This window comes from Parambassis ranga, chromosome 20, assembly GCF_900634625.1.
Source record: "Parambassis ranga chromosome 20, fParRan2.1, whole genome shotgun sequence".
NCBI classification, from domain to species: domain Eukaryota; kingdom Metazoa; phylum Chordata; class Actinopteri; family Ambassidae; genus Parambassis; species Parambassis ranga.
The window spans coordinates 17,237,534-17,249,483 of record NC_041040.1 but is presented as its reverse complement, the minus strand read 5'-3'; the positions used below and the strand labels follow the sequence as shown (position 1 = coordinate 17,249,483).

Sequence of the window (11,950 nt, the reverse complement as noted above, 5' to 3'; positions counted from 1 at the left end):
AACCATGGCCTCAGACTTGGAGGTGCTGATTCTCATCCCAGCTGCTTCACACTCGGCTGCAAACCGTCCCAGTGCACACTGGAGGTCCCGGCTCGATGAAGCCAACAGGACAACATCATCTGCAAAAAGCAGAGATGAAATCCTATGGTTCCCGAACCAGATCCCCTCCGGTCCCTCGCTGCGCCTAGAAATTCTGTCCATAAAAATTATGAACAGAACCGGTGACAAAGGGCAGCCCTGCCGGAGTCCAACATGCACTGGGAACAGGTCTGACTTACTGCCGGCAATACGAACCAAACTCCTGCTCCGGCCATACAGGGACCTAACGGCCCTCAGCAGAGGGCCACGGACCCCATACTCCCAGAGCACCTCCCACAAGATGCCGCGAGGGACACGGTCGAACGCCTTCTCCAAGTCCACAAAACACATGTGGACTGGTTGGGCGAACTCCCATGAACCCTCCAGCACCCTGCGGAGGGTATAGAGCTGGTCCAGTGTTCCGCGGCCAGGACGAAAACCACATTGCTCCTCCTTAATCCGAGGTTCGACTATAGGCCTAATTCTCCTCTCCAGTACCCTGGCGTAGACTTTCCCAGGGAGGCTGAGGAGTGTGATCCCCCTGTAGTTGGAGCACACCCTCCGGTCCCCCTTTTTAAAAAGAGGGACCACCACCCCGGTCTGCCAGTCCAGCGGCACTGCCCCCGATTGCCACGCGATGTTGCAGAGGCGTGTCAACCAAGACAGCCCCACAACATCCAGAGACTTAAGGTACCCAGGGCGAATCTCATCCACCCCCGGTGCCTTGCCGCCGGGGAGCTTTTTGACTACCTCGGCAACTTCAGCACAGGTGATGAACGAGTCCACCACTGAGTCATCAGCCTCCGCTTCCATAATGGAAGGCGTGTTGGTGGGATTGAGGAGGCCCTCAAAGTACTCTTTCCACCGTCCAACCACCCCCTCAGTCGAGGTCAACAGCTCCCCACCTCCACTGAATACAGTGTTGGCAGAGTACTGCTTCCCCCTCCTGAGGCGCCGGACGGTTTGCCAGAATCTCTTTGAGGCTGACCGACAGTCCTCCTCCATGGCCTCCCCGAACTCCTCCCAGGCCCGAGTTTTTGCCTCTACAACTGCCCTTGCTGCAGCACGCTTGGCCTGCCGATACCTATCAGCTGCTTCAGGAGTCCCACAAGCCAACCAGGCCCGATAGGACTCCTTCTTCAGCTTGACGGCATCCCTGACCTCCGGTGTCCACCACCGGGTCCGGGGATTGCCGCCACGACAGGCACCAGAGGCCTTGCGGCCGCAGCTTCGGACTGCTGCATCGACAATGGAGGTGGAAAACATAGTCCACTCCGACTCAATGTCTCCAGCCTCCCTCGGAATCTGGGTGAAGCTCTCCCGGAGGTGGGAGTTGAAGATCTCCCTAGCGGAGGGTTCGGCCAAACGCTCCCAGCAGACCCGCACAGTACGTTTGGGCCTGCCGGGCCCGTCCAGCCTCTTCCCCCGCCAACGGATCCAACTCACCACCAGGTAGTGATCAGTTGACAGCTCAGCCCCTCTCTTCACCCGAGTGTCCAAAACACAAGGTCGAAGGTCGGCTGACACGATTACAAAATCGATCATCGACCTCCGGCCTAGGGTGTCCTGGTGCCAGGTGCACCGATGGACAACCTTGTGCTCGAACATGGTGTTCGTTATGGACAAACCATGCCCAGCACAGAAGTCCAATAACAAAACACCACTCGGGTTCAGATCGGGGAGGCCGTTCCTCCCAATCACGCCTCTCCAGGTGTTACTGTCACTGCCCACGTGGGCGTTGAAGTCTCCCAGCAAGATGACAGAGTCCCCGGTTGGGGTGCCATCCAGCACCCCTCCCAGAGACTGTAAGAAGGTCAAGTACTCTACACTGCTGTTCGGCGCATACGCCGAAACCACAGTGAGAGACCTCTCCCCAACCCGGAGGCGCAGGGAGGCGACCCTCTCACATACTGGGGAAAACTCCAACACATGGCAGCTAAGCTGTGGGGCTATAAGAAAGCCCACACCAGCCCGCCGCCTCTCACCATGGGCAACTCCAGAATAGAAGAGAGTCCAACCCCTCTCAAGGAGTTGAGTTCCAGAACCCAAGCTGTGCGTGGAGGCGAGCCCGACTATATCTAGTCGGTACCGCTCGGCCTCCCGCACAAGCTCAGGCTCCTTCCCCCCCAGCGAGGTGACATTCCATGTCCCCAGAGCCAGTTTCTGTGTCCGGTGATCAGGTCGCCGAGGCCCCCGCCTTCGACTGCCACCCAATCCACTCTGCACCGGCCCCTTACGGTTCCTCCCACCGGTGGTGGGCCCATGGGAGGTCAGCCCCACGTCGCTCCTTCGGGCTAAGCCCGGCCGGGCCCCGTGGGGAAAGGCCCGGCCACCAGGCGCTCGCATTCGAGCCCCAACCCCGGGCCTGGCTCCAGGGTGGGGCCCCGGCTGCGCCATACCGGGCGACGTCACGGTCCTTGATTTTGCTTGCCTCATAAGGGGGATTTTGGACCGCTCTTAGTCTGGCCCATCACCCAGGACCTGTTTGCCTTGGGAGACCCTGCTGGGGGCATTAAGCCCCCGACAACATAGCTCCTAGGATCATCTGGGCACTCAAACCCCTCCACCACAGTAAGGTGGCGGTCCATGGAGGGGAAAGAAATGAAGTTGATTAATTAAAAAAAAGAGTTTTGTGTCTGACTGCACACAAAGGCAGCAGGCATTAGCATTTACCACCAGCTCACAGCCCAACTGGCAGTTCATGCCCATGAATCTCATGAGGCGTTCCAGCAATCAGTTGAGACAGACTCTTTATGCTGTCTGACAAATAACACAGATTCCCCTCTCCCTTTCTATTTAAGTCCGTGCTGCAAAGTAGTTAAAATGATCCATTGCGAATTCAGCCGCTAACTTCATTACGTGTGCAACATGCACCTTTATTAACCCTCATTTATTCCTCTGTCTGTGTGGATGCAGACAGTTTGCTGCATAGAGACAACCGCACCCTGACTGTTCGTCATCACCTTGCATGGGTAAATGTGTTTAATAATTACTCTTTATGTCTTTCATGGTCCAGTTGTCTCTGATTGATTACACAGGTGGGTATTGACATCACATCCTCTCACAATAATTAACAAGCACCCCAGGTCTATGAGCTGTTAACTCTACAGCCAGTATTCAACCTGATTATAGATCCACTGGAAGAGTTAAGTAGGTATTATATATAAAATGTACTTACAGAACATATACCGTATTAATCATTAATTATTATAGTGCATGCAAAAACATACATCTTTGTGCGTCTCCACCTTATAACAAAGGTTACTTTAGCAGCTTCCCACTGACTGCGTCTACTTCCAGGATGCTCCTTGTTAAAGACTTGATTAGTTTCTCTGCACTCAAATATCACACTGATTAAAGAGACTCTGGCGACACAGGTTACATCCACTTATTTCTACTTGTTTTGAATGATGAGCAAAATCTCAGAAAAAGCAGGGTTTGGGACAGAAAGTCATATTTGAAAAGTAGACACACATCAGCCTCCGGTGAAGTAATGGCTGAATCAGAGGCAAAACAATTAACCACCTGTAGGTTTTGAATGGCAGTAAACAGGACTGAGAAACCACAATGGAAGCAAAAAACCATATCTCCCTCTGTAGCCTCTGTGGCATTAGACTTGTCAACTTGTCTGTTGTTTGTTAAAAGAGTACCAGTAAAAGAACTGTTTACATATAAATTTATATACAATAGGCTTAATAACATTTGATTGGTTAACTGTAGCTGGGGCGGCATTCATTAAATTTCATGTTTTGTGCATAACTCACCAAATTAAAGTAAAGTCAAGTTTTATAGGAATTGGTTTCTAATTTAGTTCCGATCTTTAGATTCTGTGTCATTCAGAGAATGGATTGCAAAAACAGCTGAAGCTGAAGGTTTTTATTTCACAATATATACTCAAGACTGAGCTCAGCCCATATGTCAACCTATTCTTGAAATGTAAAATGACATTTTCTGGTCAAATAAAGGTTAATGTAAATAGTATAATAACAGATACAATAATAACATAAATAGATATATGGGAAATATTTCTCAATACTCATCTGGATTAAAGCAACAAAAACATTCTAGTCAGAGTAAAAAAAATTCATTAATAAATTAATTCATTAATGTCGTGTTTTTCTATGAGCATATATCATAGTTTATCTCAACTGTAACAGCATTTCCCTTAAATCGCCTAATGTTTGCTGAGTTACCAACTCTGTCTTTGCTGAATTAGGGTGCAGGGCTTTCCCTTATCCATAATGTTGAGTGAACTCCAGATATCGCCGACCGTCTCCTCTGTACAAATATCAAGCTGTTTTGGGTTTTCGTTCAATAGTCTATAGGCGTCAGGCATATAGAGAGGCACATAGATGAGCGAGCGAATCGGTTGTCGGTAGAATATACTTAGAATATACTTTATTAAGCCCTTTAGGAAGGTCCCTCAGGGAAATTCGGGAAATAGTATTTGTGAATGCATGTATGCACGTGTGTGTGTGTGAATGAGAATGAGAATGGTGAGAGTGGTGTCACACTGCGGCAGTTCTCTGGCGAGGAGTGCTCCCCATCCCTAGTTATCACTACCCTCCCAAAACCAGAGCCTGCTAGTGGACAGAGTTTGTCTATCTATCCATCCTTCTATGCATTTTCTTAACAAACTTGTCCTGTACAGGGTCCCAGGGAGTTGGAGCCTGACCTGGCTATCGCCAGTCTATGGCAGGGTCGGCACAGACAGAAACACAACCATTCGCACTCACACCTACGGCCAATTGAAAGTCTCCTAGTAAGGCAAGGCAAGCTTTATTTATATAGCACCATTCATACACAAGGCAATTCAGAGTGCTTTACTTAAGATGAAATCACAGAATGAAAATATTTTAAAACGTTTAAAGAATGAAGGAAATTACACTTTATGTGTCTAGTCTGTAGTAGATAACTACAGACAGAATGTGCTGTTTATTTATTAAGCTGATGTTGGTGGATCATAGAGAGGGATCCACCAACAGAATGCATGCTAATATTTGGTATGCTCTCTGCCTCTGGAGGGTCCGCAAATCAGTCTTTTGTATGTGCTAAATATAAAACATACAGTTTACGAAGGAAACCTGATGGATTTTGAAGTAATTTGGCCATATATGGCTCAGCATCTGCTTTGTTAAGCGTCCAAACAACTCTCACCATGCTTTCAGACATGTTATAATCTTAGGTGTTCGTCTCCGTTCGCAAACACATCACATATCTGCTTTTAAGTTGCAGTCGGAGTTGAGAGGCTGCAGAGATGCTGATAAAGAAGATAAACAACTTTGTCGGACATTTCACCAGGAGAAAAAGAAGAAATCTGAAGCCGCTCTGGCTTCCTAATGTGTTGTTATGGCGACGAACATGGGGGAATAAGCAAATACACATTCAGATAAGAGTGTAAAGAAAAGAGAATACTGAACATTTTAAAACTGAAACATAGGAAGATGCTTTCCACAGTCTGTTAATATATTTTGTTTGGGCTAATCAAGCTTCAACTGACACAGGATGGATTTATGATAATTCCGTCCTTAATTATGAGGAATTACTTTCTACTCACACTTGCAAATTTCTGTTGTAAGCAGGGATGCCACAGATTCATTTTTTACAATCCAATTTATGGCAATAATTAGAGTCAACAGAAAGGACCTGACTTGAAAATAAATTCCTGCATTATTTGCCGTGGTCAGGGATGGCAACAGTAGAGTCAACATGGACTGATTTGATGCAAAGGGCTCAGCACACACATCCCTCCAGGAGGCCTGTGTGATAAGGATGAAATGAGCCACAACGGTCTGACATAAAGCTCAGCTGAAGGCCACGCAAAAGGAGAAAATATGACTGCAAGTGAAGACACAAGGATACAGTGCATTTAAAAATGATTCAGTGCAACTAAGAAAAATTGCATTTATAATTTAGTGGAGTGTCTGCTGACTCGTCAGTTGTGATACATGGGAGGCAGTGAGGCGAGGCTCTCCTGGTGATAGCGATACTCTGGCTTCTCCCAGGCATTTTAGGACTCAGCTGAAACCTGATACTCCTACTGCACAGTCGGAGGAGCAGGGGGATGAAGCGCTACATCACTTTCACATAACACAAGAGTAGATGTGAGGAAGTCTGGAAAGTGGGAAATAGAGTTAAGTTTAGGGTAATAATGCATTGAGCATTAAAGCGCGGCAACTGGACTAGTTTTTTTTTAAGCTGTCGCTTTAAGCTCTTGAATATGCTAAATATATTAAAAAACATATAATTGGCTGCTATTATAATTCTATTGCAACCAAAGGAAACCTTAAGAATGACATGAATGACTAACATCGAAAGCTCTTTTAAGTAGTAGTAAGAATCTCATTGTAGTCCAACCCAATCAATCAATCAAACATAAGATGGTCAAAGTGTGATGTAATAGAGATCCTATAACACAGGAGTTGCCAAGGGAACCATGTTTGCTCCTTCTGTACCAGAAAGACTCTTCATGGTTTGGTGAGTTTCAGTCTATTTTTTTCTAAATTGACCAATTGGTCCCCAGAAATAAACATTCAACTCATGTTCCAAGGCACGTTCAGAAAATCCTTGGGCCATCTTTCAAGTGGTGACACAGTGAGCCTATGTTAACTGTGGTTAGCAACGTCCCCAGCTGCAGCAGCCAGCACAGGCTGCAGGCACAATTCCGATGTGCCTCAGATTGGTAGAGTTCCTGTTGTTTTCCATCATCTGTGATTGGCTATCTGCTGTCATTGTCTCAGACTGTGTCTCATCACCTGCTCTCTTTAGTCTACATTACCTCAGTATCAAGTATCTACTTTTCTCCTGTCCCTGTGTTTACCCCATGTCTGTTCTCATTTTAGCTGGTCTGTATGTTTTATTGTTTTGCCTCATTTTTTTCATTCTTTATTATACTGAAGCTCACTATATTAGCTACTTTGTCTCTGTCAACACATATATGTAATGACAGCTGTATAAAGAACCAAAGGCTATGTGTGAGATCAGTGTTTACTCACTGTATAGGGAGTTATTTGAGGATGATGTAGTGAGCTTAGCAGCAGAGTGAAAACACAGAAACAGTACTTTGCATATTTGTGCAATTGCATCACTGCTGTTGCTCAATTCAAATGTGCCATGAGCACAATGTATTGTACACTCATATAATATATTCATATAATTAATATACTATGGATGATATTGGACTAATTGGACTAATTGAACGATATTGGAAATTGGATTAAAGGATAATTAAAAAATAATAAGAGTTGTGTATTAAAGATGTAAGGAAACATTGTTGTTTTGTGTAAAAGCTGCTCAGAAACCACATTTCTTAACACACACAATCACATCACCATGGCAGCACAGGTACCACTGAGGTCCCGGAGGTTTCCAAGGTGTATATTATAATAATGGCTGTAGTACAGCTGTACTATAACACCAAGATATTTTACTGGTGGTGTCATTCATTGTTTGCTGTGTGTGTCGATAGATGGTGGGAGGAGCCAATGCTTCTCTTGCCAATACAATATATTTGATCAAGGCAGAGGGCAGTCAAGTGAGCCATCATTTGAAAAAGTAGATGCACGTCTATGCACGGTGTTACTGTATGGTTGCTCAGGGGAGCCAATATGGAATAAGAAAAGGTATGTTTCAGCAATTATTACATTGTAAAAAATGTGGAATTTGTACAGTGTATGGAGTCGGGTTCTTCAAATATTATGAGCATATTTTACATTTTTATTTTCATCCTAAAAGCCTCAGATGTCAGGTCACATGGTATTGTTTAACATACGCTGTTTTCGCATATTCAATATTTTGTCGCAGGAATTTTACTTTTTAGACCTTGTAGGCTACAAACTTATCAGTCACTGCACGCACAGTATGTCACCAAGTCTATTTCTTGGCAGAGGTAGACTTGTTTTTCTTCCCTTTGTCCATGTTTGTTTAGCTAAAAACAACCTCCAAAGGAAAGATGCAGGTACACACTGTGCTGCTGACATTTACCTCTATTCTACTGAAGTAAAAAAAAAATTCTAAAAGCATAAGAAACAAAAGATGAATGAAAACAGGAGCAAATGCTGAGTCACCGCTGCTCCTTAATTTTCTGAAGAACACACCTCATTCAGCTTTATGCAACTCTTTAGCAGGTCTGACATTCTGTAGAATAAATTCCTTTCTACGTGTGCGCCCTGATCGCTACATTCACACAGCCTTTTGCAGAGATATAATACCAAATGACTTTTATACAAAAAAGGGACTTTCATTTTGAGATCTAGGAATGTATTATTGCCACAAAGGATGTCATCTAACTAGGACTGAATTCTATTCATTACATTGATGCTTTAGGAGTATTGAGTGAGTTGTAAAAACATTCACCCCCCGTACAATTGACACTAGAAGAGAACCTATCATTTGAGACCAGAATGTACCAGGCTGTAAACATGTTTTTTTCTGCTGTGAAGTCGGCCATTTTAACATGGGAGTCTATGGGAAATGACTCACTTCTGGAGCCAGCCCCCAGTGGTTGCAGCATGAACTACAAGTTCTGACACTTCCGCATGGGCTTCAACTTTGAGCCCTAAAGGCTGCCGCTTGGGTTTCACACAACCCTGTGATATGTATCAAAGCTTTCTTCATCTGATGTGCTGAGTGAAAACTGGTTTGTAATGGCTGAAAAAGAGACATAGCTCAATATGTATAGCACAAGGAGCTCCCATTTTTTCACTGTTACTTGAATATCATCTCTTTTTGTCCTTATATCTGTGTTATACTGCACTAAGTCATGTTTTCCTTTACTTGTAGCCATGATTGTGCTGTTTTGTATTGCAGTGAACAATGACATCACACAGACGTGAATACGTGACAGGAGTGAGGAGTAAAACTGGCACTGAGGAACACAGACGCACATACAGAGCTGTGGCTGAGGTGGCATTATGATTTATTGAAGCTACTTTGCAGCAGTGGTTCACATTGGACGCAGCAGTTAAGCAAACACCTCCATATTGGCACATCAATCACATTCCAGGTGAAGCTTTTAACAGAAGATCAGATGCCTGTTTACACCAGATGTCTTGTGCATTTTGTGAGATTTGTTTTTTAAAAGACAAGTAAGGCAAAATTGAAAATAGCATTTGTTCACATTTAAGTACAGATGCCATCAGCTGCTGAAAGACCATCACAGGTGATACGGTTGCTCTTTACATCACAGTGCAACAATTTAAGGCAAAACAAATGTACACATTCATAAAAATACATTCAGTAAAGTCAGTTACATAAACTGCATCAAAATGCCTTTATAGTGACATGTACATGCCAAGTGATAGCAGCCAATATGTTCAGTTTACACACATTTTTAACAAAACCACAAATTCACTGGACTTTGCTTGGCAATCAGCTGTGAATCAGATGTGAGTCTGTTTTACAGGAAATTGTGATGAAAACAAGCCTGTTTGCTGCCCTGCTTTAAAATAAAAATAAAAAATATTGGTGACAATGTAGGAATTCGAAAATGGCGTACTAAAAAAAGTATATTTTTTCTTTTAAATGTATATAGTATATAATATATATAATACATTTGGTCATAATAAAAACTCTTGTACACCCTTGAGTACGTTCTGGCATAAATTTGTTAATTTTTTCCTCTCCACCACTTTAATCCCATTTGTTTTCGAGTAAATTCTAACTTTTATTTTGAAAATTCTTTTTCTCTTTTTGATTCTTACTCCTTAAAACTACTACTGTCCTCCTTTGTTTTTTTTTTAGTTTTTTGTGCAAATAAGCTAGAAACGCAGTTATTGTGCCTGAGATATCAATAGACATTTTTTTTCCCATGCATTTTAAATATTTTATATTCTTGTACATACACTGTATAGTATAAACATTTAGCTCTTTGCTGCCTCAAAATTTTTACATTCATGGTCAAAAACAAAAAAAAACATACCTTGTGCTCAAGCATATTATGTGGCATTTGTCATTGTGCTTGTGTTCCCAAAGTGCTCCAAGCCATTCACAAAAAATGATGTTACACCTTTTTCATTCATGAAATCTGGCTCATTCGCTGATTGTTCTACCTGCTACACCACCTTGGTGAAAATTAACAAACACAGAAGGAACCCTGTTCTCTCGTCACTATTTCTAATATTAGGTAGATGTCACAGATTTACACTTCTAAGGAGTGTATGCTGTTAGACTGGAGGTAGTCCATCATATTCTATTTTATGAAAGATGGAGTTCACAGACTGTGACATTTAAACTGCAGCAGCACTGACAAGTCTTTAAATATAAGCATGACATTTCCATGTCTCAAACAGTAAAGGTAAGAATTATGCTGGTCACATTGAATGCAGACTGCACTTCAAGCAGCCAAATTAAATAGCATTAGACTTCAGAGTGACACTATATTACAAGCCTACCTTATCGACAATCTGACTCTTCAGAGTGATCTGTCATTTACAGCAGATCCACATCACAGATCTGCTGCACAACACAGATACCTTGACTTTTTTAATCCACTCACACACACAACAGAGCGTGTGAGCAGCAGAAAATTTCCTTGAAGGTTTTTCTCATTTCCTGGCTCCTGAAGGCGTAGATGATGGGGTCGATGACAGAATTGCACATGATGAGTATGAGGTACATGTTGAAGTGGGACATGAAGCAGGTGCAGTAGGGGTTCCTGGGGCAGGTGATCATGAGGATGAGGTGAAGGAAAAACGGCGCCCAGCACACCACGAACACCCCGAGAAGGATTGTGAGGGTGATGGCGCCCTTCATGTTGGCCCGCTGATGGATCGGAGCGTTACCTGGCAGGGCAGCGATGCGCTTCATGTGCAGGCGCGCTAGCAGGAACATGTGGACGTACAGCGACGCCATGAGGACTAGCATGGTGAAGAACATGGTGATGAGGCAGATGAGCACGGTGGTGCTTTCTGAATAGATGATAAAAAGGATGCCGGACACGGTGCAGCACGTCCAGATGCTACTGATGACCAGCGCAGCTCTCCGCAAGGTGACAATGTTATGGTATCTCAGCGCGTAGAAAATGGTGATGTAGCGGTCCACTGCAATTGCGAGCAAACTGCAGATTGATGCTAACAGAGAGCTGCAGATCATGGAGTCAAAGACATTGTCCATGCTTTTAATCAGCGTGGCTGGGATGGTCAGGTTCCCTCCATTGATGAGTGCTATGACAATGGTCTCTGAGGCGTTGGAGACGCTGACGAGCATGTCAGCGACAGCGAGGCTGCAGATGAAAAAGTACATGGGTGAATGGAGGTTCTTGTTTTTGATGATAGCAGCAACGACCAGAATGTTCTCCAGCAGGCTGACAATGCCAAGAGTGAGGAACACCTCGGTGGAGATCAGCAACTGCTCGTAGCATCCTGCAGACGAGTCCTTCTCCTCTCCTGATAAATCTTTGTTAATTGGGAAAGTGCCCGAAGTCTGACTCCTATTGTAGCTTTGGACCAGTCCAAGGTGCTCTGTGGTGTTCATAGTGGCTCCTTTTATTTGCCCTCTCCTTCAATTAAATAGCGTGTCTGTGTGTGTGTCCGTGGTAAAAGTCTCAGCGTGCCTGGCTTTGAATCACCATCATTATCTTGTTATTGACAACCTTCTAGAGGAAAGAAAAAATATTTGCTAGTATTCCTTCTTACTTTTTTCCACTCTATAAGCTTACAGCAAAAAAGCAATTTTCTTCAAAGGTCTGGTGCTGTCTCATCTCTCCCAAGAGTACAGTAAGAAGTTGAAGTAAACGCTCCCTGTAAAAGATGTGAGGCTGATAAGTGGAAAGGTGTGGATCGCAGAGCCAAGAGGATGCAGGAAAAAAAAGCATGTGCGAGACTGATTAAAGCTGGAACAAGAGAGTCAGAGCACAGCCGCTTGCTGTGTGACT

The 11,950-nt window shown here is 44.2% G+C and overlaps 1 protein-coding gene across 1 annotated transcript; it reads right to left on the bottom strand.

Moving 5' to 3' along the window:
- Positions 1-10,569: 10,569 nt before the first annotated feature.
- Positions 10,570-11,550, bottom strand: mc4r (melanocortin 4 receptor). Its single transcript, XM_028432985.1, has one exon. The coding sequence runs from the start codon at positions 11,548-11,550 to the stop codon at positions 10,570-10,572; it is 981 nt and encodes a 326-aa protein (XP_028288786.1).
- Positions 11,551-11,950: the final 400 nt, after the last annotated feature.